At 39.7% G+C, this 25,775-nt stretch overlaps 1 protein-coding gene across 3 annotated transcripts in view; it reads right to left on the bottom strand.

The window, feature by feature from the left end:
- Positions 1-16,842: 16,842 nt before the first annotated feature.
- Positions 16,843-25,775, bottom strand: part of EFEMP1 (EGF containing fibulin extracellular matrix protein 1) — a 49,572-nt gene continuing 40,639 nt past the window's right edge. For all 3 annotated transcript variants that reach the window (XM_042789573.1, XM_042789572.1, XM_042789574.1), the window contains 5 exons: positions 23,501-23,620; positions 21,954-22,073; positions 20,374-20,497; positions 20,056-20,251; positions 16,843-18,063 (listed from right to left, as the gene is read on the bottom strand). In XM_042789573.1, coding sequence (XP_042645507.1) covers positions 17,905-18,063; positions 20,056-20,251; positions 20,374-20,497; positions 21,954-22,073; positions 23,501-23,620 — 719 coding nt within the window. In that variant the 3' untranslated portion in view covers positions 16,843-17,904. The remainder of the gene's footprint in view (positions 18,064-20,055; positions 20,252-20,373; positions 20,498-21,953; positions 22,074-23,500; positions 23,621-25,775) is intronic.

The raw sequence follows: 25,775 nt of genomic DNA, 5'->3' as shown, positions 1-25,775 counted from the left end.
TTGTCATAAATGAGGGCATTTGGGTTGGAAAAAGAAGGAATGTCGTAAAGTAGGGGGAAATTTGTAACTGTAGTAATCTGTAAAAGCTGGGTAAATACCACTAGGTGTAAATGAGTGTGGGAGAGTAGCCTCCTTTAGTTGATGCACCAGCTGATGAGGTTGAAAGCACAATATTGAGGGAAAGAGTCTTTTATTAAAGAAATCTTGCAAGCAGAAATAGGGAGCATTTACCACAGCAGAACAGCCAGGGCCCTGTAGGTCTTGGGCTGTGCCATTGTTCACGTTTGGAAGTCCTCTTCTCTCGTTATCCCAAATTCTGGCTGAGAGAATGCCTTGCAGAGCTCATTAAGAGGCTTGAAAAGTTACCTCTTCTGACAACAAAGTTTCTTTCTCCATAAGATGTGTCACTTAATTATATTTGGCATCACCTGAAAATCAGAGGGATAGAGGGATCAACAACTCTCATGAGAGTTACTGTTGTTAAATAGTTCACTGGGTAACAATGTCTTTCCTCTAAAGCAGCAGGAAACATCACATTTTCATTCCAGAGACTATTCCTTGGACCATGTGTCTCTGCTTGAGTCTTTTTGGAAGACCCTTGAAACATCTAATCGTGCCCTGGCCTTTCTGTAGTGAAGAAATTAAGAAAACCTTGCCCACATTTGCAGCAACCTCTCTGGTCAGAGGAAGACCATAAAATGAGTGATTTCATGCATATTTTTTTACTTAATCTTCTGCCATACGATGGCACTGGTTAGCTAACCAAGAGATATGCTTCTCCTCTTGCAGTCCAGGCTGGGGTCTCGCTGTTTTACAGTGATGCCCGCAGAGTGCAGCTTCTGCCCACACAACTCCTCCACAGCTTGCTTGGAAACTTCAGAAGATAGACGGAATGTTTGTGGAATAATAGAAAACAACAGTTTGTTTTTCATTACATATTACTTTATAGCTCTCTAATCCTTGAGATAAATTCTCAGGTTGGCTCTTTAATGCAATCAAATGAAATATGGGCAGTTTTTAACCTGAAAGAGTGAGTGGCACAGAAAATCATTTTTATTTGAAATGAAATGGAAAAACTACAGAAATGGTGAATTTTACAAAATTTACAAGAGGCAGTGTTTTTCCCTTTGTGTATGCAATGGCAGTGAAGAGTGACTGAAGAGCCATGAACTAGGTCCATGGTTTAAAAAGGAGGACCAAAGATATGATTTTAAGCCTTTTCAGGCATTTACATGAATTCTGAGCATTCAGTGCTGTATTCCTAACAAAACAGCCGCAGTTAAACAAAAATAAATGCAAAAGCATTCTGCCTATATGGGATCATTTTTAGATACCTGTTTTCAAAACTGAATTAACACCACTTCTAACACTATAAATTACTTCTGTGACCTGTATCTTCTGTTAGTTTGAAAAGAAATGTAAGTGAACATCATGTGTAATGCATAAAGCTTCCAGATGTGTGTGCTCGTTTAATGTCAGTTCTGTTTTTGGGTGCTCAAGTTAAAATGATTTGTACTCTGACAGCCTCTCCCCAAAAATACCATCGGAGAGCTGAGCACTGCTCAGGGGTCTTCTCTGTACCAACCTCTGAGGCCATGCAGACCTTTGGCTGTGAAGTGCTAAAGATCTAATTTTACATTATTATGGTAAGAATTATGATAAATACCAAGGAATATAAATAGGTCTGAAATTACCCAAGGCCCTGAATTACTTGCCCACGGCTGAAAACTGAGCAAATGGCAGTGGCAGACTGAGGGTGGGCATCCTTTTAGAAAGGTGGTTTCTAAAACAAATCAAAGATGCTTGTTTGGTGGGCAAGTAGCTGTCTGAGCATGTAATGCAAGGAAAATACATGTAAAATAAAATATATTTTTAAAAATGCATTTTAAAACAAAACTGGTCATTGTCTGGGATTTTCCTGTGTGATAAGCCATAAATTAGTAGGACTGCACTCACTATTGCCTTAAATATTTGACAAATTTTAAAGCAATTATAACTTTAAGGCCCAATATATTTCCTTTTTTGCTTTTCTATTTCTGCTACGGAGAAATGTGAGCTGACTCTGCTGTCATGTGAGGATGCATTTGCCTTATTTAAATCCCTGTGGCCACTGCTCTGCTTGGGAGTGTGGCTCTGGATTTGGGGTCTGCCCCTGTTCTGCAGCACCTTGTGGGGCTGTTGCCTGTTTTGGAGCAAGACAACGGTGAAAGGCTTTGTGTTGGGGATTAGCGCGACAAATGGATGTGTAAAAGAGGTGATAATTAAACAAGATGATGATATGGAGAAAGGTGGCAATAAGGATTGATGACATGGCTCAAGCTGGCAATGGAGCATGGGGTGAAAATGAGTGATTTGAAGGGGAAGTGTGATTGACCTGGGTTGTGTCAGGCAGTGGCACAAAAACAGTCAAAAAGGTAAATTTGGAACTCTCTAAATCCTTTGTTAAAAAGCTAGTCAAGATGATTTAGCTGTGGATGTGACATTTTGAAATGCTAAAAAGCATTTTCAAGTAAGAGAAGAAAAAGCCAAGATGGTGATTAATAGGGCCTCTCTAACAAAGAGCAAGGCTCTGGAAGCCACAGAGTTGCTGGTGGTGCCACACAGAAGGGCACCGGTAGTCTTAGAGAAGGACAGGAGTATGTAATATAAAAATCAGAAAAAAAGGCAAGAGATGATCACTTGCCTACAACTTGTCAACAATTAAAACATCTTAGCCATTAAATCCTTCTAAATTTTGCTGTCTATGAAACTCAAGAAAAAAGTCTTTGAAACTCTGTGTAAACTTGGATGTTGACAGAGTCTGAACTTGCAGCAGTGCTGTGAATGTGGTGGACAGCACACTTGAAATAAAGCAGCAGCCTTACAGCTCAGAGTCCTATAGATTGTATCTGTTCCCTCTCTTTCCCCTTTGGCATGATGGTTTGCATTTTTCTCTTTAATTTCAAAGTAAAACTATAAATAGGAGTTGGGAATTGTGTGGATGTGGTGATTGATACAGATTTTGTTTGCTGTTCTCACCCACGCACTTTATAAAGGAGGTCTAAACTTAAATTAAGAGCTAATGATCGAGCAGTTTGTCAACTCATGGCATGTCCTTGATCTGTTTCCAATGTGTTAGCTTCATCCTCTTGCTGTGACAAATGTCATTGATTTCGGCTGGGCTAGGTCAAGCCCTTTGTACAGAGCTTTCAAATTTTGCCATGAACACAAATATGGTAGACTGAAAACAAACTTATTTATTCAGAATGACTCCTTGGAATCCCTAAATGCTTACAGTAATTTTTGTTTTTTACTTAGGAGGAAAAAAAATAAATTAAAATCTGTGTTATCTTTTGGGGCAGGTAATAAGAGCTACACCTTGGTATAGGTCCTCCTGATCAGAGGAGATAGCATATTCCTATAAAATGAAGCATGAAAAAGACAACAAAAAGTTACTAAGGCTGATAAAAATGATTTATAGTCAGAACCCAGTTATAAATCCCATCAACACTTACTATAGCTATACTTGCACGTTGCTGCTTTTGATGAAAGAAAGGTTAGTAAATGAGTTAAATATGTGGTGTTTAAATCATATGGTTACTTACACAAGTTACAACTAGCTTGAAAAATGACAGCATTGTTAGTAAAAGTAGTAAGAGAATAGTGATAAATGTTAATAGTCATAAGGGTGTCTGCCATTTAAAACTAAGTATAGTCAATTGTGTTTTGGGAGCTGAAATGCATAGAAGAACATGTAAAATTTTTAAGGGGGTAATAGCAGCTGCAGAAGTCATAGTAGAGGAAAGGGAAATACTTCAGCTCATGGTGGCAGGCATTTTCTCCGTAGCTGGTAACAGTTCAGTGATTCAAATTCAACCTTTGATTTATCTCATTTAACTTCCTACTGTGTGTTTGGCCTTGAGCTTTTTTTCAGGCATTTCCCTGTCCTAAGACCATCCTAAACCCCCAAATTTAGCCTGTAAAAGTCATTTGTAACTCTGGGTAGTGGGTGTAAAGGGCATCTAAAGGAAAACTAGCAGTTTCTCTGTGATATGCTCTGATTTTTAACTCTGTGCCACTGGACTGATCTTTATCAACAACTCTCAGCATATTTTTCCCTGGATGGGTGATACTCTCTTGCTCTGCCTTTGGCTTAAGAGGTTACACCCCAGTTCTGAAAGAAGCACCTATTAAATGATTTTGATTTGTTACTGCTGTTTTCAAGATACAGAAGTGATTGTGAGTATACAGGCAAGTATAAACACACAAACTCAGGGCAACAATATCCAGTGTATCATGTTAGCTATGTACTCTTGTTTACTTTATCTTCTCTCAGTGATTTTTTTTCCCTTTAGGATTATGTTTATTTTTTCCGATTCTAAGCAGTTGTCAGGTAGTTCCTACTTGCAAAATCCTCACACAGATGTAATTCTGCCCCTGCTATGACTGACGAACAAGCTGTCATCTGGAAATCCTTTTATATTTTCTTCCTGAACCTGCTTTGGTTTGATAGTTTTACTTTTGAGAGGAGTAGTTGTGAAAGTATGCTAATAAAAAATGTTATCTTGCTTTATCAAAAGCTCATGCCATGTAGACCCATCTCCCGGTTGCATAGTTTATAGCCTGGCTGTTACCGTTACGCCCTCCCATCACCCATGCACGCACGTGGGCTTCCCTGCAGGAGTGACACTGGGAGCTTTAGTTTTGTGGCCAAGCGTGCAAAAGGAAATGTAAAGAAATCCATGTTACCTATGTAATCTTGCCTTTGTGGGTATGTGTTGTTATAGGCATGAATTGCATAGCTGCAAAATGTTTCTTGAAGGCACTATAATCAGCATTTTCTAAACCCTTAGTTGCATGAGTTTCATCTCGCTTTTGAGCCATTTTACTTCCTGCAGACCGTGCTGAGGCTGTGGCGCCTTCCTGACAGTAGCACCTGGGCATCTCTACTTGCACAGCAGTTTGTACATATAACAGTGCTACAGTGCAAGATGCTGATGGGCACCAGCAAACACACAGCCTCTAAGGAGGCTGTGCATAAAAAATGCTGCAAAGAAAATCTTCTCTTTGCTCTGCCTTGTGCTTTGAAAAGGAGTTTGACTTGCCATGCCACAAAATTTTGAGGCTAGGGCTGATTTCTTGGCCCTAGGAAGGATTTAAAGCCTCAGTAAGGTTGTGAGCCTCTTGCCCTGAGTGGCTGAGCTGGAATAAAACTGAATTTCTTGGCCGACTCTGCAAGGTTTGGGGATTGTTGGCCTCTGCAGCAGGATGCCTGGCCAGGGCTGGCCTTGAACACCAGTGGCTCCTGTGCCTTGCTTACATGCAGGAGGAAATACGCTTTTAAGGATTGTGGTAAAATACTGCTAAGGGTGCAACTGTGACAATTTGAGGTTTCTGAACTGTTCAGCACCTGCCTTTCACTGGGTGGGTGCTAGTTAATGTTTTCTGGAGAGGCTTTCTCTTCTGTGACTGGGCAGCTGGTGATGGCATCTCCCAGCCCGGCAGGACATGTGCTGCAATCCCCAAATGCCTGAGGGGGGGGCAGGGGCTGGTGGGAGCTCACCTGTGTGTCCCCAGACTTCTGTTGCTGATGGTAGAAGGATGGGATGGGGCACTCAGTGTGCCCGGTTGTGCTGGTTTTGGCTGGGATAGAGTTTGGTCTCAATGCTGAGCAAATGTCAAAGCAAAGGCTTGAACAGGTTTATTCTTGTTCAGGGAAACGTGCAAATCTTAATTACAAAATTAGGAGCACAAATGTTTGAGAGAAGGAAAATGAAGTATTAGTGCACACACTTGCATTATAACTGTGCCTCCAAATTGATTTAATTATGGATACGCTTCCTCAGCTCTCCTGTTCCCCACAGATTTTCCTGTACTAAATGCAAATGTGTACCTCATTCCTATTTGAGTTAGGTGGAGTGAAACCTGCCCTACATAATACTGTGGTGGAAAGTTTCAGTTGTGATTTGTTGTGATGAGCTTCATCATATCACATCATTAAACTCAGTTATCACAATTAAGTTTGCTTTAGATTTTTTTGCTTTTATTAGATATTTTATTCTGCTGCTTTACTTAAGTGGAGTTCCTGAATATGCAGTTTTAATGTTCCTGGTTTTGCCAACCTTCTAAAAAAGCCTTCAGCAGGTATCTTGATTTTTAAGAGCTTCACAAATGTGAGGAAAAGCACTCTTTATTTCATTATAAAGACACTGGAGATGTTAGTGAGTGAACTAACGATCTGTATCATTATAGTACATGTTGACATGCAAACATTTTGCAAACTATTCCTTACCAGTTGCTGTAAAGCTGGTGGTTTCTGCCTTGCTGGTCCAGAGACCTGAGCATAGACACTTTTCATGGAGGAACTGATTACAGTTGCAAAATTTTCTTGTAAATTTTTTCCCTTATAAATATATTCTCTCCACCAATCCAGTGCTGATTCAGTTATAAGTGTTTTTGCATTGAGAGGAAACTTCTTCTGTATTATAGCAGATAACAGCCGTTCTTGTGGATCCCAGACCTGGTCTGATACAAATTGATTGTATAGACAAAGTCTGTGTATAACTGTTGCCATCTTCATGATTTCTGGTCTTCAACCTTTGTTGTCTCTGGATCGTGGCAAACAGATGGTGTTCAAGTTTTATTTGAATATCTGACTATATTGGAAATGAGGCAAAATGAATTCAGCCATCACTAATAAGAATAATGCCAAACCCTCAGGAAGTTTCTTTCCTCCCCTGCTTTTCCATAGTCTTGTTTATAACTTACTTTGTTACACAGTTGTGTTTCATCTGAATGGTTTAACCAATGGTTTTGGAGGTGCACCTGCAAAATTGTATGGTGTTTTGTGAGCTGAATCACAATGACCATGGCTACTCTGCACACAAGTGTCCCTTTAGATCTGTCCATTTGTTGGTGCATACAGAAATGTACAGAAATTGGATTTAATGCGGAAAACACATCTCTGTAAAATAGAGTTACTGTTCTGGCTAGGTAAATGCAGCATTTTAATTCTATTTATAACTTGAGCCCAACCAGTTGCATCTTAGTAACTGTTTTCCTCACAGCAGTAACCAGCAACAACCACAGGCATTGAGCTTTATATTTAATCTAATTTTTGGAAAAATTGTTTAACAATTAACACTAATAGCTGGCTGATAGTTGCATAGCATCCAAGTTCAACTGTATGTTAGCCTTTCACAGAGCAGACTTGCAAACAGGATCTGGCACCCAAACAGGCCTGTGCTAGACTGAAATTATTCATGTGTAGTCAGATAAGTAAACAAATAAGGAATTTGGAGACTTAGATTATTGAATTTTTTTCGTTTGGTATCTGCCTTTTTAACTTGGAGCCCCCCAGGATGGTCTTCAAACTAAGCTTTTAGGCTTAAAAGCTCATTTATTTGTTTCTAGGCTATGTTATTGATACTTGTAATAAACTAATGGGATTTAATAAACCCACAACAGTCTCAAAAGTGGGAAACTATTCTTCAGTATTATGGACATGTCTAAGCAAACAGATCCTGTACACTTTGCTATCAGGTTGATGCCCCTGCAGAGTCAAACTACATAGCATGGATGGCTCAGTTCTGCTCTTCAGTGAAATATTATTTCCTTGAATTATCCCTTTGATGTTTCAAAGTCCCAGAAAAGGTGTGTGAGCATTTAAATGGGAACAAATGCCTTTGCAAGGGTGACACGAGGTGAAAAGGGGAAGTGGCAGTACACGGGCTGTACCGTCTCCTGAGCTGCAGAGCATAGAAAATGCTCAAAATATCAGATGTGTAAGTTGAAATTGCCTCAAGGCAGCTTAATCTTATATGGGAGGAATTGGCATAGTGCATAAACCAAGCAGAAATGGGCCTTGGCAGCAGCGGAGGAGCAGCAGCGTCTCTGGGACAAGTTGTTCTGAACAGTTTATCGCTCGTGTGAGCTCACGCTTGCTATGTTGCTGACCTGGGGAACGTGTCTTCTAGTTTGATCTCAGCCTGATATTGCCCTCGGCGGAGCAGTCCTGTGCTTTATTCGAAACCGAGACGGCCTTTCAGGGAAATCCTTGATGGCTGCTTTCTGCCTGGGCTTTGTGGTGGTAGGGAGGGCTGTGGCAGCACCCCTGGAGTGGTGGAGGCAGGCAGCAGAAGCAATTTTAAAGCTGGAAGGGGGAAGAAAACAGTTTCATGAAAATAAAGCTTTCTGAAATATAGGTTATTCCCTGCTTTCTGTCTCTTTTTTTTTTGTTATTTTCTTCCCCCCCCAAGTTGTGATGGGGTGTGCAGGTTTTGCAGTGGTCTGCACATCCCAATGTTCAAATTAACTTGGGTAGTTTGGTGCCTCAGGACTCATTTCTGCTTTGTGATTGCTTCATGCTGGGACATTGCAGTGGGGTTATTTGGGGGAGAATTAAAAGCTTTTTTGTTGTTGTTCTGGATGGTTTTTGGCGCTGAGAAAACCTGTAGCTCTTGCAAAACGTTCAGCATCCCTGAACTTAAACACTATCGTAACATCAGACCTCACTGGATTTTGGCTTGAGGCTTGCATCCGGAAGTATTAAAACGCTTGTGTTAGGCAGGAATGTTACCCTCGATATAAATTTCCATATAAAAACCTCTACTTGTAGTTTCTCCATATATTCCCCCTGTTTGTCTCACCCTTATTTCTTTTTATTGCTGTTTCTGCTTGGCAAACACCACCATGGTCTTAGCTGCGTGTCAGCCTTCGAGGGAACTTCTGCAGGGCAATGAGGTTTTAAAAATAAAAAAAACGGTTTGGTTTTGTTTTGTTTTTTTGTTTCCCATGGGCTCTCTAGGGCTTTTTGCCCCCTTGTCTATGTCTGGTGAAGCAAATGTATGAGCAGCAGAATGGGGCTTTGTGTTGGGGCTGACGTGGGAGGGGAACCCCACAGACTTCTCCCAGTGCCTGGGTGGCCACAGCTGGGGCCTTTCCCTCTGTGATGGGGCACCCTGTGCCTGCCTGGTCTCCCCCGCACTCTCCCAGTCCCACTGCAGCGGGTGGGATGGCATTTACACCTTTAAAACCTCCTCAGCTCTGTACTGGCGAAGGGCTGTGTGGTTGTTGGCTCCAGCCTCGGTGCTTCAGGGCATGATTTCAACCATGTCTATGGAGACCAATTTTCAACATCAAAACAAACCAGTGTAAGTGGAATTTATATTACCTTTTAAAAAAGCAAGTCAACAGAGCTGAGGACTCTGCTTCGACGAAGCCTCTTGGGTTTGTTCAGGGAATTACTACAAATATTTTACATCCTTTTTGAGACTCCAGGCAACCTCAGGAAGAGTCTGTCGAGGACAGCTGTTGAAATACCCCAGGTTGTATAGCTGATCAGGGGGATTTTTGAGTCTGTGGTGTGAGAAAGAACCCCTTGTCACCAAATATCCTACACTGCTTGAAAGCACTGCCTAACTTTCAGAGCCAAACTGATCTTTCTAAACATCTAGATAGTATTTTTTTCCTCCCTGAAGAACAGTGTTTTCAGCTTGGGTAGTGGTAGTCGAGCAAGTGGAGCAAAAGCCTTGATCGCAAGTGCCTGAGTGTGTGCAAATTTGGGTAAGCCTGAAGGCAAAGAAATAATCTACTGTCCAGAAATGGAAAATATCCCTGCAGCAATGTCACAACAGTGGAAGAGTTGAATTCAGATAAGAAAAGGCTGCAGTGGAGGATGTGTCAGGATGCTGCTCAAAGCCCATTGAAGAGACAAGTAAAGATGGGTGAGAGTGGGCTGGGGGTGCTCCACCTCCCTCCAAAATGTGCCTTGAGCATTTGGTGTCCAGACTGAGTATCTTGGAAACTCAGCAATAGATGCTTAAAGCCAGAATTTGAAAACTTTACAAATGTGTTTTGTTTTTTTCCCAAGCTGGTTGGAGCTTATGCTGTCTCCCACAGTACGGGGAAGAGAAAGATGCACCAAGCTACTGGACTTAGCATTTTAAAATACCCAGGTCTAGGGATTTTGGCCTAGGTACAAGCATCAAATTATGTCAAGAGGAATAGTGACTTTACTACTAACTTTTATGATAGGAGAAGGCTGTGCCAACAATCTGCCAGTTTAAAGATGTGTTTTAATTATCATTGTAGCTTGTAGGCAGGTGGATTTGAGTGGGATGTTGGTACTGTCTGGATTCTTGCTTCTCTACATACCAGCACTGCATGTATGTATTATACATCTGTAACACGTATGTGTGCATCATCTTTCAGGAGAGTTTTTTTTTTCATCTTTAATTGCCATGATGTGAATGGCGTGCCTCTCTAGCTTTTCTTTATAGTTGTATGCAAACAGCCTTTGTGCAAAGTGCAAATTGAAGATTGGCAAGAATGTCGTTGTGGCCTCTTAATTTCTGCCAATTCCACAAATGGGGGAAAATTCGTCAATTGAGCAAGGAAACGTATTCCTGAAAAATGTTTAATAGTGGTGGAACTGGGCAGCTTTCAACCTGGTGTGACGGAAGCTGTAACAGCCAGCCATGCCTCTACTGTATAGTGGTGAGGGGAAAGGGTGATTGGAGAAGGGGGAGCTTCTTGATGAAAGTGAGAAGCTGAACCGTAGCCAGTTTGCCTAGAGACAGTGTGGGCTCTCAAAATGTGATGCTCTTGCAGAGGTTTCACTGATTCAGTCTGATGCTTCCTAGAACTAGAGGGGAAAGTGATGCATGAGTCTGGCTTGCAGTAAGACATAAGCATATGTCAGCTTGATCTGCTCTGTGTTTGCAGAAAACAGAAGGAACTGTGGCCTTTTGTGATATATTAGAAGAAACTACTGCTTGGATGTCCATGAAATTTTTGTGCTTTATTGGAGATGTTCACTGTATAATTTAGGTCTTCCCTCTTCAGCATACCAGAGCAAAGGCAGAAATCTTCCGACACCATTAAAGTTTCATGTTACAATTTTGATCCTCGTGATTTGGTTTTTAGTACAAAATCACTGGCCTTGCAGTGAGCACTCAGCGTGTTGCTTCATGTTTTCCACTGCCTACCTACCTTTGCCAGTTTTTAAAGCTCTCCTGAAACAAAACAACCCTACTAAATATTGGGGGGGGGGGGGGGGGGTAGTCTTTAGATCAACCCTGAGTGGCAAAATTGTCTGGAATGTCGTTCATTACAGGATGAGAAAGCAGCAAACACAAAATTCAGCCTCAGGCTTTGAATCACTTCAAGGGTCAATTCATGTCTAATAAGTGTGTCCAGAAACGGCTTTCCTAGAAACACCGCTATTTGCAATGATCTGGTTCCTGTTACCTTCCCCCAGGCAGTGCCTTTAAACTGGATAGAAGTAATATTTTGGTTCCTTGAAGCTGATTTTTCCCCTCCACCCCCCCCTTTTTTTTTTTTTTTTTTTTTTTTTCTTTTCTCTCCAAGTGTTTGCTGCTCATGGAGTCTGCTTTAATGCTTTTGTGGCCACTGCTGAGCTGAGTGTAACGGCTGGTCATCAAACTCAGTGCCAGCAGTTCCTATGGACTGACTACGGCAACCACAGAAAAATATTACTAATGCAAACAATGGATGTAGCATCAAAATGCTTTGTGCAGGCTACCTCCGTTTTTGGTGTGATTTTTCAGGTTTTAGGCATTTGGCATCATAACACTGTGCTGATGGTAGAGCTTCTTGCAAGGGTGTGTAATGGTTTCAGAGCTGCTAATAGCAAACTGTAAATGTTTCCCCGGTGCCCACAGGTGCCAAGAGAAGAGTTCCTGTCCAGGACAGCCACCTACTTAATGGGTCTTGGGAGGCTTTACTGTGAATTTGTGCAGTTATTTTTCAAACAGATCTGAGCTTTAACATTCCCAACATCCTGATGTAAGAAGGGATCTGGGGGACTGAACCCAAACTGCATTCTGTGTTCAAGATGTAGTTGACTTACACAACTGTGTAAATGTTCAGCTTCGTTCTCTGCTCTGTCCCCAGTTATTCCTGATGCTGGATTTGCTTTCTGGAGCTGTGGTTTTCTTTGAGTGATCTGTCATAACCTTGATGCTCTTCTCCTGAGAGTTGGTGGTCAGTTCAGAGGCCTTTGCTGTTCAGAGAAAGCTGGGAAAACTTTCCCCTGTGTGCATTACTTAACGTTTACCCCCTTTGGTTTGAGCTGGCATTTTTTGCTCAATGTTTAGAGCACTGTAAAGGCCCTGTTTTCCAGAGGATGTTCATCTTTACCTGAACTACTGGTTATCATTAGCAAAATTTGCTGTTCCCTTTTCTATCCACTTCTTACTTAGAGGCAGGTCCTTTGATGTGCTGCCTGTAAGAACATCTCTGGCACTGTGGTATTGGCAAATTCCTCCTCTAGGAACACGTTAGAAAGTTTTGTGTCATTTTTCTGCCACGGCATTATCTTTTTTTGCTTATTCCCCTGATGTGTGGGTCACCCTTTGGCCTCATCAGCCTCCTGGGAGATTGCTTCTGCTGTGCTTGGAAGAGGCGATTTGCTAGTCCGGGCGTTTGCAAGTTGCTCCTTTGGCCTGCTTTGTTTGTTTTTACGTGTGACCTTCCAGATCTCAGGAACATTTCTATTTTCCTCGTTCATATACAACCTCAGCTTCTCAGAGGATGACTTATTGATTTTAATAATGCCTTTTACCCTGCTGTTTTGGTATGTTGGCTTCCTCTCTGCAGCCCTTACTCTGAGCTTCCAAAATCTGTTTGTTTTCCTAGTTTCCATGCCGCCTGCAAGAATTTTGCTCTTTTGACTTCCCACTTGGGTGTTTGTTGTATATATTCTGTATAGAAAACATTCCTATATATTGCACATAGATATTCCAGAAACACACCAAGTGCAAGAAGAAAATGTGCCCCTCAACAGGAGGTGGTCACATGTACAGATGTTTCTGGAGTGGCATCGGCAGGATTTAGACCTTGAGGTGGCTGTGTAACTTTCATGATTGGGGTTTCAGAGTTTAACAGCATAAATATGTTACTTTTGTCAACCCAGCTGTCAGGCTGCTAATTTTGAAAGACTTTCTGTGTGCTTGCTAGGGTATTTGAATGAGGATGGTGCACATCTTTGCATAGGCAGTTTTTGTAGACCAGAACTGCAGAGGCTTTAGGGGGTATCTTTTGGGGTGAGAAAAAAAAAAAAAAAAAAAAAGAGTATTTCATTAAAGCTATGCGATGAAGTGCACCAGAGTGTGTGCTTGCAGGGCAGGAGCTACTGAAGTGCTCAGCTGAGAGTTGCACCTTTCACTTTCAAAGGTCTGATCTGAAGCATGTTAGTGGGAATATTTCCCCTGTTCAAATATATATATACTGTGTGTTTATGTAAAAATGACAAAAAAAAATATTAAAATTAAAAAATATTAATTATCTAGACATATTTCTGGGAGGGAGCAGAGATGCAGAGAGCTGATGTTCCTGATGGGACTGTTGGGAATCTGGATCAGAAAATGAAATAATCTCTCTAAAGTGAGAGCAGAAGCAGCATGTGACTGACAGTGTGACTATGTTTGCAAACCAAACCTGGAGCTCACCTCAGTCCAGTATTTTGATCTGCAGGAAGCATTGCTGTGTGTCTTGGCCACACAGCCCCTGACCCAGTATTAAAGTGTGTTCTGAGGTACCAGAGAATAAATCAGCGGAAGCCTTTAATACTACTTTGTCATATTATTGTGACAATGTTTGTAGCTTTTTCTGCTGAGCAAATATACACAATAAACAGCAGGCTTTAAAAAGAGTTAACTTTGAGATTGCTTACTTCAAAAAAAATTATTTGTTCAATGTACATAATCTATATCAGTATAAATTTGGACTGTATTTTTTCCCATGCAAAAATGACAAAAGCTCTTGTACTGTCCTTCAAATTTGCTTTGGCAACCATAAGCCACCTCCATTTTATTAAACAGCTCTCTTTCCTCCTAATATATACAGAAATGTTTGCAGTATAAACATCTTAACTAGACATCTGCTTTTCCCCAGATATAAAACACAGTTAACTTTTTGCCCTGTTTCTGGGGCTGATAACTTTTTCTGCTGGCCAGATGAAATAAAATTGGTTTTTGTACCAGATGCAGCACAGTTCAGTTTTGCATTACGCAGGTGTTCCCCCAGCTGGGAAGTGTGGAAACGTGCCATTTTGCTGAGATGATGGTGAGGTTTAGAAATGTGAGGGCGTTAAAAATAATTCTCTGTGTTAACAGTGGGCTTTGTCCCTGGTGGGCTCCATATGCCGAACAGCTGACTGGGGCAGCAGCTGTTCTATATTTTAATAGGAGAGTTATAAAGTTAGAAACATGGATGATCATTCAAAACATAAGCAACTCTTTGCAGTCATGGAAACAGGATTCAACAATAAACTTGCATTTGTGAGCCTTCCAAACAAAATAATCCCACTGCACTGTGTTCAGGTGGTCTCGGGAAAGTGAATGAACTTGCATTTCTATTTCCTTCAGTTCTGTTTACTCAAAGTCCTATTTTTTTATTTTTTTTTCCTCCCTGTTTTCTATTTGAGAAGATATTAAACTTTGCATGTGATCCTCATTTAGATTCTTTTCCAACAGTGACAGAGATTTATATGAGAACCTTTCCTGGAGTGTGTTATTGGTAATGGTCATGCCGGTAGGATACAGCGAAGGCTGAGCAAACACTTTGCGCTCATAGAATTTCTTGGGATTTCAGCATCCTTTTTAACCCAAGGAGCTATTCAAACTGTTGTTGTATATTTGCTGCAGTTCCGTATCCTTTGCAAGGGACATACAAAGTCCTGCTTTCCTGGAGAATTGGATGAACCTGTGGGTTTCCCTCCTAATAACATGCAGGTTTTCTGGCACAGTGCACCATACAAAAGCTCTCCTTGTTCAGGCTCTAAACCATCTTCTCATTTTGATTATGGGCTTTTTGGACATGCTCATGCTTGATCACGTACCACACCCCTATCCAAAACAATACCAGCCACCCCCTTGCAATTTCTGCACAGCACTGCTGTAGTCCCTGGCTTGCTCTGCTCGCCTGCTTGTGTTTTGGTTTGGAGGGGCTGCTGTTATTTTAGCTCCCCGCTTCCATAAAAGTGCCGTGATTAATGTCGTGCGTGGAGAGCGGTGCCCACACCAGGGACCGCGTTGAAGTCTCAACCGGCCCGTAGCAATATAATGGCAAGCAACTGGATCTGTGCTCCTGAGCTGTATGATAACCTCTGACTTGGCTAGTTTAGGCCGTAAGTGGTCTTAAATAGACCTGAATATTGCAAACAGGCTGGGAGCAGGGTGGTTGGCAGGACAGTTTGTGCAAAAATAAAATGGGTTAAGCCAAGTCTATGAGCATGATGAGATGTGGAGGAACGAGCTGGCTGATTGTGACTTGGGCCCATGTATGAGCTCCGACTGCCTCTGCTGTTCATGCCATTTGATAAGGATATAAATATTGTTGTTCTCTCTATATAATAATCAATTCTGAGTCATTGTCAGATAAGAAGAGACTTAAAAGGAAGGTTTCAAAGTGCTGGTGATGAAACTAGTGCAAATATTGGCAGAGCATGAAGATCGAGTAAATCCTTGGGGCAGATCCTGGCAGTTTGGGGATGTCAGGGATGATTTGTGGCTGCTAAAATCACTGCAGGGACCAACCTGGTGTCCTGAAAATCCCAGGACTGAAGGAGGCAAAGCCACTTCAGCCTTCTCTGAACACCTATCAAGAGAAAACTGTCCATTTTAAACCTAGAAACAAAAAGCTACAGTTGTTTCTTGGAAAGAGCAATGCTGAATTACACAATTTGGGAAATTAAAATTCAGTATAGAACAACAGTGCAGAGGCTGGGGTTAGAAGGGGATGCTTCAGGGCCCAGCACACCTCGTTTGTGAGGATAGACTACACAGAGAGAAAATGTTGGTTGACAAAGTATGGAGGTGAGCATGTGCTGCTTGCCACATGAGCTGTAGGAGGAGGAGGAGGTCAGAGGCATATTGCTCAGTACATGTGTGGGATGAGGAGTTGCCTTTCAAACCAAGCAGATTTGTAGTGATGATGAATGGGGAGGAATCCCTCTGGGGAGACAAAGGAGCTTCCTAGAAGCCAAACTCTATCAAAGAGTTTTCACCATGGAAAACACCAATTAAATCCCTCTACAAAGCAACGGAGGTTGCACTGGTGAGCTCCTCTTTGCAGAGAGGGATGAAGGCTACCTGGGGTCTCACCCCACAGCTCTGGGGCCCCAGGCAAAGAAAATGCAACCTAGCGCCAGCACTATTTTTTGGCCCATGCTGCAACCATGTGCTCTGACCCTTTTGGCAGATGAAGTATTTGTTTAAAGCCACAAATGACTGCCTCAAGAAATGATCATTGGATAATGGGGTCCTGCTCTGCAATTTGTCTGCGTGTGGGGGATGTGTCACCCTAAACCAGAGCAGTTGTGGCCTGTTCTAAGTTATATTCTGGAGTGAATTTTTGCTGTCTTGCCGCTCAGGACCTCTGGATGCCAAGTTCTCTGGCCATGCTTGTTGCTTCTTTGGGCACATCCCCTGGAAGTAATCACCGAGGGTGACTGACATAATAAATATGAATCTGTGGGTCTGAGCCACAAGAGGGGGATTTTGTGTATAATGTATGCATTACTCGCAAATAGATTCTATATAAAATGAAATGTAAGTAGAAAAGAGTCTCTTGCCTGTAAATCAGCAACTAACTGGCAATGTGTATATGTTGTTATATTTTCCCTTTTTTTTTTAATATCGGTAAAACTTAAACTCAGTAGGTAATAGATTTGTCCTTCTACAAAGGAATTGTTTTCAGTCTTCCATGAACTAATACTGTATGGATTGAGATCTGGGTCATTCTGACTCTGCAGAACTCAATGGGGCTTTGCTGACTCCCGCACTAGCTGACAATTCAGTCCTCTAATGCAGCCAGTAAACTACCTCAAAAAAGACTAAATACAATATGGTAAGAGATTTTTATTAAAAATTTTGTACATCAAAGGATTAACTACTACATTTTAAACAAGAAATAAGATTTTACATATTACAAAAGATGTTATTAGTTCTTGAATTAGAAATAAATTTTATGAACACTGTACATGATACATCTGAGTTGTAAGAGCAGGAGTAGGACCGAGTGTCTGAAAATGATATAACTTAATAAGCACATGCACTCAGTTCTTAGTATACAACATAATATTTCTGGAAAAAAAGCATGTTAACTTCTGTCTGAAAATGCTGTATCCCTCTAGCCAGTAACTACCAACAGTGTTCTCAGGAGAAAGCAAGGACACATATGCCCTACGTGGTGATTTTCCATTTGAAGTTTCTTTCATTGTTGGAGAAATTTTCTTCCTATGGTCTGTTATTCTTGGAGAGAGCAGAATGTTATTCCATGGTATGGTTAACACAATCTGCATATACAAACCAAATGCAAAACATTTCTCACAATGTAACTTTACCTCCAACCCAGATTAGAAAAACCAACTGATAGCACATAAATGACTACAGAAACAGGTTTTTATTGACTGTTATCTTTTGTTACAAAGTAGTTAAAAAGAAGAAATATATTTTAGCTTATCAGATAACCGTTACTTTGTATCATTCATACTATATCATTTTATTCTTTTTGTCAGTGTAGCTGTATTAGAATTTAAAATAAAAACAACACAGATCACCTTCTAATTGCATGATCTATTTGGTTAGGAATGGTGTGTGAAGTTTTACAGGATAGTATGAACATACAGTTCTCGTACAAAAGTGTAGTATGTATTTAGTCCAAGAAAGGTAATAAAAAAAGTTTTAAATCTTTATACAGAAAGTGACAATGCCCATGTTATACTATGGAACACATCTACTAATTTTGAATTACAGGTGTAATGTGTGGATTAAAGATATCAACTTACTAAACAAATCTTAAAAAAAGAGAGCAAAATCTATAAATAAAATAGTAAGTGCTTTCTTTTAAGATAATATTCTTTGGCTGCTTTAAGTGCCAGTGAAGGGTTATTGAAAACCACTAAAACGCGTAAGGTCCCACTATTATTGTTAATCTTAACACGGAGCTTGTACGATAATTCAAACTGTTGACTGTTAGCATCTCCAGATCCACAATGTGTTCTCTTGGTCCTGATAGTGATTTCACCAGTACAAGCATTGCACTTACAGCGCTTGTTTGCTGAAAGAACAACAAAAAAAAGGTTTAAATCAGTCAAATCTGAAATGATTCCCTAGTTGCGTCAAGAGAGTGCTTGTGTGTTACTACACTGTAAAAACGCTCTGTTTCAGCACAGAGATACACAATGCAAGTATTCTTTTAACATTTTTAAATGCCCATGACTAATCTCACACCTGGCTTTGCTGCAGGGGAAACTTTACCTGACTAGGGCTCAGAGGAATAAACTGTACTGAAAAATCTGTTCCTGGTTATGCTGACTCTCCTAAAGGACATGAAAAGTGGTAATCTATCCCAGGATGGTCTTTGTTTTTATCCCCATCTATCAGCTTTTATAATATATAGAGAATAAGTAAACCAAGAGAGACCTAATGTCTTTAACAGTGGTGTAGCTTGTTCAGTGGAGGGAAACTCTAAGTCTGTCTCATGGCTCGTACTCCAGAAGTTGTGCTCGCCTTGTAAAGACCGCATTTTTTTTTGTGACTGGTGTGCCTGTTGCCATCCCCATCTTGTACTGCCCTGAAGCTCTTTTCCCAATCTGGGGTTATGCTGCGGAGGAACATGGACAGGCCTTGTCTGTGGCATGCTGCTAGTTTGCTAAACAGCTTCATAATTTACAGATGACAATAAAAGGGTAAGGTCTATCTCTCCCTTCACTAGCTACTGATATTTTCTCACCATGTCAAATGAGTAGGGGGAACAGATGAATCTAATCTATCTGTTATATCTGAGACCCAGCTCAGAGTTTCATGAAAACAATAGGAATAACTTATAAGCAAGCCTTTGTTTACCACAGTCCCTTGGCAGGAATAAACACATGCTTCCTTATTTTAAGGTCTGTGATTTCTTTTTGGATGGCAACAGAAGATTGGATTTGTAAAGTCAGTTTTAGGGCTAGATTGGGCTCTAACCCAGACTAGAGCTGGAGTGATCTTGTTCTTTTTTTTTTTTTAAGCAAACAATTGTTCGTATTTTGGGGGTAGGTATGGGGTTTTGATGTGTAATAAATCCAGGGAAAAGCACTGGATTATCAGTTATACCAGAACAAGTGAGATACAGATGAGTAGTTCCTTGTTCCCATATTGGGGAAACATTGTGCAAACAGGCAACGCTGTATCTTGGTGCACTTTTTGGATATACTATCACAACCCCTAATCTTCAAATTTGAAGTGAAAAAAACAAAGATTAAAACCTTGCAATTAATATATTTGATTGAAGCATTTTGTGCTGTTTCTGTTTTACTGAGTGTAAAGTCACATATGAAGCAAAAAGGATTTCCCAGGTATTTCTAAACATTATAAGCATCCAAGAATATCAGATTTCTTCTAAAAAAACCTTAAAAAGCAGATGTTATAGACACTTTCATTCATGTGCATCTACCTGAATGCATGACACCAACAGGAAATACTGCTATTGTAAGTAATTTGAACTTTCGTGGTTTTCTGCAATAGTTACAGTTCTATGGGAAAATAAAGGTTTAAGTATGTCTCAACACAAAACCTTTGTAAGTTGGCCTGAACTTAGCACTTGAGAAAAGAGTGCCACATCCCAAGCTATGATTGACTTCTTAATGTTTTTGCTAAAATTAGAAAATTAAAGTAATTGTACAAGGACTCTTTCTATAGTTGTCTCCTAAATACATAGATATGGGGTGTTGGTACAGAGAGTGAAAAACAGAGGTGTATCACTGGAATCTGACATGGGTGTCATAGGGTTGCTAAATATTCATGGTTGCTACTAATGTTGTATTAATTTGAAAGAAACAGTTTGATCCTCAGTTTAGAGTTTTCAGGTAGAAAGGTAAAAGGCTTTTTGAAATTTGGACACCAAGCACATTTAATAAGGAAGTATCAAAAAGCTGATAAACTTTGGGATGCTGTGATACTCTTACAGGGACATTTGATGGGTTTGTCAAAATGGCAAGGCACTATCCTACTTCGGTAGCACCAGTGCTTTTTATACCCTGCTTGGGGTCCAACTCCCACCAATACTCACTCTCAGGTAAAATTCCCCATTTTCGTTTCCAGACTTGATCCGAAATGTGTTAATAGTATTAGGGTAAATAGTGGTTGCCTGAATCTGGAAGATATCAGAGGGCACTGTTCTGTCTGAGCGGATGCTCATGTATTTGTACACAACCGAGTAAGGTAGCTCTCGACAAATGGCATTTGATACAGGGCAGACACAGCGGCTGAAAAACAAAAATGGATGAAACTGTGAAAGTTGCAAACAAAGGGTAAATGCTTTCTGTTGCGTTTGATCATGTTTCCTGTTGAGGATGATCCTAAACAAAAAGACTAATTTTTCCCTTACTTTTCAGATGTAAGGACATAGGGCTCTTGACAAGGATTTCTTGGGTAACAACGAAATCCTCCGTGGTAATTCCAGCAAATTTCATCCTCTCTGCATTCATTAGTAGTCTCACATTCATTTATATCTAGGAGGAAGGAAAAGGGACTGTGTCAAAGTAGATGGAAATGAGTTTGCTATAAAAGCAAACACAATGTCTTCAAAACAACCAGAAAAAAAGAGCCACCTGCTTGTCTGTTGAAACCCAACAGGTTTCTATGTTCTTCACCTGTTTTTTGTGGGGCCTGGCTATAAAGGATTTTCTACGTAGAAATGGAATAGATTTGTTTATTGAGTGTTAATTAAGTCCAAAGATATTTTTAGTTGACTAAAGATACACATAAATCATATGTAATATAACTGTAGAAATACTGTAAAGTTTCTACTTAGCAAAGGATTATTTTTATAGCAGGAGATATCTTACAGACAGAGGAAAAAGGTTTTGAGGAAGAATTGTGATTTCCTGCCTTTTGCAGGTTCTTATTTCTAATTGCCTGAGTTTCATGCTCTAACACGTTAATGGCTACGTCTTAACTAAAATAGTTTTGAAAGGAATAATCAAAACTTGTTTATTGTGCAAAGTAGAGCTTCCTTTTTTGCCTGGGAAAATAACCCTGAATGGAGGTGGGGACTGTCAGACTTGTACTGTATTAATGCTCTATTATCCTGTCGGTGCCAAAACCCCACTACTGTCTACCTATATGGTCTACTAAAATTAACACAGTCACAGAAAGGGTTTTTTCAAATTAACCTCTTAGAAGGCACAAACATATTTCTAGATGGTCAAATTACCCCGCAATGTTCAGTATCAGCTGCTGTTCTTAAGTAGGGAAAGAAGTTAATCTGGTTTTAAAATAAAAATTAGTTATTGCCTCATTCATTCTGCAATAAATAGCACACCTATTTATTTCTAAATATGACTGTTAAATTGGGTTCTGGATTACAGAAGCAATGGTTCTTGCACTTAATATGTTATTCTGCAATATTCTCTAATAAGATGCAGAGACATTTAGCACCAGTGAGGAAAAAACACAAATTTTAAAATTCTGGCATTTGGTGGCACCTGACCAGAATATTTATTTTCTAAACACAAATTATCTAAGCTGCTCAAGTCTTGCATTTTTTTTTGTTCTGTGAAATATATCTTTCATTTCTACTGTGGCTGGATTTAGGAATCTATAAAATGAAACATAGTGTAAAGCCATGTTTAGTGTCTATAAAAAATGGCCTGATTTTTTCAGAAATATTAATCTCTGAAACTTTAGACTCACTACCTCGACATTCAAGACAAGTTTTACCCGAGGGTTGTAAAAACTGAAATTTTGTCCTAGGAATATGAAGGACTTAGGAGTTTGAGCTGAAGGGTTCAAGTAACAATTAATATATGCAATTAATCACCAAATGCTTTATCAACATACCTTTTGCTAACATAATGGTAGTCCTGTTGGGAAATATAAATATTTAGATAACACCATTTCAGGCAAAACTAGGAATGCTTGCTATTAATAATGCCGTATTGAGGCTGCTAAGATGAGGGCACTTACCTTGACATGTTCTGCCTCCTACTACCTGGTATCCTTCAGGGCAGACACACGAGAATTTTCCTGGTTCGTTGACACATTGATACTGACATATATAACTTGAGGTTCTGCATTCATCAGTGTCTGCAGAGAGCAAGACAGCTTAAAGTTATTGCTTTTTAACATCTACCTTGTTACAGGACTAAATATAATAGCCAGATGCTGGTTTGAACAGGAAAAAAAAATGAATTCTGTTCAAAAAGAACACATTATCGAAAAACTGAAGGGTACTGCTTAACACCTCAAAGTTGCAAACTGAAGGGCTAGTTCTACTTGTTTTATCAATAATATTTCAAAATGAGAATTTTAGATTTGAGAAAGCAGAAGCTAAATTAGACGAGAACAGGTTACGGAAAATAACTCTTCGAAGAATTTATACTTTTAGTATTCCAAAATGTGATTACTTTCACAAAAGATACAGATGTGAGATTAGTTAGTAAGGTGAAAATATTGCCTTTGTACTTATGCCCTACGCTAATGGAGTAGCTCTGTGGAAAAGAAGGGAAGACCACTTTTTTGTCTTCAAATAATATTCAGTGTACACCATTCTCTTTTGCTTTTTTAATCCTTGTGTAACCATCAGTCCCTTGCTAGAGAACTGTAGCATGAAACAGAATTTAACAGTATATGCCATTAACCAGAAATTAAATTAAACCTATCAGAACTAGGGAATGGCTTGGAAAACAGCATAACTCCCTCCTACTACTTCTGAGGCTTGAGCCCAGTTCTTGATTTTACGTCCTTGGAGGCTGCATACTTGCTGCTCCCTGTTCTGTTCACTTGCAAGTAGGATTAATTTAAGAAGCGTGTAGAGGGAGCATCTGTAATAGCTCTGCTGGCTTGTTTAGGAGGGCAGTGGTAAACCAAAAAGACCTCTTTGGCTTGAAGACTGGTAGAAAGGATATGGGCTTTAAGGGTGAGATCATCATGTGTCCAAAAGGAGATTAGAGGACCCCTGTGGGGACTCTGGCAGGGGAAATAAAGTGTTGATTGTATAATCATCAGGAGACATGCTGTTTGTATACACAGGCTTGAAAGCACCTCAAAAGCACAATTGTCGCTTCCTTAAAATCAGAAATTTGAGGTTTTATTTTCAGAGGAGCCTAACAACACACAGAATTGCACTTGTCTTTGGTTTGCATTCCTTTCCGATTCATTTAATGGTCATCAGCATCAGACCACACACAATTCAAGTGAGTTTGTGGAAGAAGTATTCAGAAGCCTTATTCTTCCCAGCTGTGATCTGTAGTAATGTCTTTTCTGTTCTGCACTTACTATTGAAGAGAGATACCCATGTCTACATGCACCTGAATGCAGTTGCAGCTACTAAAGTGTGTATTGGTAACCACATCTGCAACATAAAAAAAGAAATGTCCTGAGGGTTTTGGCTACAAACTGTACCCACAGTGTAGCTCCACTTGAATTATATCCCATAGCTCAGAGAAGGACTTCTGAGAAAATAATTAAAGAAAAAAAAAAAATCATTCTTTTAGTACAAAAAAATTGCTTACCTTCACAGTTGATTCTGTCACTGCTTAACTCAAATCCTGGATTACACTGACAGATGAAAGAACCCAGTATATTATAACACTGTTGTGCACATGGGTTATTGGCATCACATTCATTTATGTCTGAAAGGAAAAATTACAGATCTTTATCTTGTGTATCTGGTAATTAGGCTGATTAAGTGGATTAGTCCTTAGTCTGGGTCTATTGCTTAGCAGAAGCTCAGTTGACTATATCAATATAGATCTGCAGTCACTGGAACAATGTCAGATCTATGCTTTACATTCTGTGTAGAAAGAGTATTTTTCCAGGAATGAGAGTTATTCTAATGTGTGATGAATACTTCCAAAAATGCTTAGTGTGGCTATTAAACTCCACATTCCAGTGCCTTTTTTCAGGTACGAAATGCCAAGTCTCTATAAATAATTGATATAAGGAACACATACTGATAAGACCTCTCAGCATGCAGTGGTTAAGATTTATTTGAGCTATTTATTACTCTTAAAATTTGTTCTTTTGAATTCCATTACAATTATAACATGAGCCTTTGAGGCCAGTAGAGTTTTGCAGTGCTCTAAGGCCTAGACCATATTGGGGGAAGGTATGTTTCTGTGCTAGGCTTTTTCCATAATGTGCCCATCCTGAGAACATATGTGAGAGCAACGTGGTATAAGAGAAGCAATTTTTAGTGGGAAGTTTATATAACTGTAATCACCTCTGGAATCTAGAACACTTGTTTTTCATAGGCTGTTGAGTAACTGCTGCTCCTCTGTCATTGCTTTTGTATATTTTAGTGTATTTTCTCTTGTATTCCTCCCCTGCATGTTTTCCATTCATATTTGTGTTTATCAGATATAACCATTAGTAGACAAATGCATTTGAAAAAAAAAAAAAGTCTCGAGTTTATGTTTTTTGTAAATGCTTATAAATGTCAGCAACACTCAGCCATTTACAGATTCAACTAAAAATTGACAAAGATGACTAGGACTAGAATGACTAGGACTTTGGATTCACCAAAACCAAACTAATGAGTTCTCTATATGATGAAGACTCTCTTAGTCCCAAAAATGAATGTTAATAGGGGAAAACTGATTACAAAGTATTTTCTTTCTCCTTTTAGTTAATTTCTGGCAACAATGCAAAGAATGTGCATCATGACAATGTTACCAGATGGAGAAGCCACAATTCTGTTTGTTTTCCTTCCAAGAAATATTGACCCACTTTCAATATATGCAAAAGTTGTAACACAAATGTAATTGGTACAGCTGTCAAGTATCACTTCTGCCAGATGACTGTTGCAGATGTGAAAGTCTGTCTTGATGCAGCAACCACTCATTTACAAATTTTCTTAAGATTGCCTTCACCTTTCCTGATGGGAAGCCTGGGAGGCCAGCAAGTCAGAGAATGGGTGTTTTGGTGAAGCACCTAGCAAACTTGGAGCTGTCATAGACTTGTGAGTGTAATTGAAATAATAAACCTTGCCTTTGAGCCATGGAAAGGGTCAAGTAAGTAACAAATTGTCACATGGTTATGCTGTGTCTATGTGCAATTTCTTTATCTTATCATTTGGTGAAAACCAAGAAATTCATCTTCCATTTCAGTTCTGTGCAGTGTGCCAGTGTACTTGATAAGATATGGCAACACTTGGAAGTAATGGTAGAAGCTGAAAAACCCTGATTGATTTATAAATATAAAAATATGTATATAATATAGGTTTTTATATATATATATACATATATATATAAATTATAGCCATAAAATAACTTCTGACCATCTCCATCACCAATTTCTTGATTTTTTTTTTTTTTTTTTTTACGGCCATTCTCTATGCACTTCAGCAGATGCAGTTACCTCTTTATTATTACTCTAATTCTTCTAGAACAGAACTTATGATTTAAAACTTAATAGCAGCCTTACATTTTTACTGCAAGGCTTCCCTTAGAGTTTTACTTCTAGAGGGAGGATCGTGTCCAACGGGTCACTCTTTCTTAATGATCCTCATTTTCATTTTTAACATTATTTTCTAGATAATCAAATGTGACACTTATAGGTGCTTTCTTTCCTCACTATGTTTATCACATGCTGAGGATAATTATGCTTAACTGCAGAGGTATAGTATTGCTTCCTCTGGTTCCCTGTTCCAGCCTTTGTGTTGCATGAACTGGGAACAATATAATGAAAGACAAAGATAATGCAAAGTGATCCACCAGAACTGAAAGAATAATTAAGTTTAAGATTAAATAATGAATATAAACCTCCAGAGTCCTAGCTGCCAAACTA

This window comes from Tyto alba, unplaced genomic scaffold (assembly GCF_018691265.1).
Source record: "Tyto alba isolate M040663 unplaced genomic scaffold, T.alba_DEE_v4.0 Super-Scaffold_16, whole genome shotgun sequence".
In the NCBI taxonomy this organism is placed as follows: Eukaryota; Metazoa; Chordata; class Aves; order Strigiformes; family Tytonidae; genus Tyto; species Tyto alba.
Note: the sequence above shows the minus strand (reverse complement) of the source record. Positions and strands in the feature narration are given on the sequence as shown.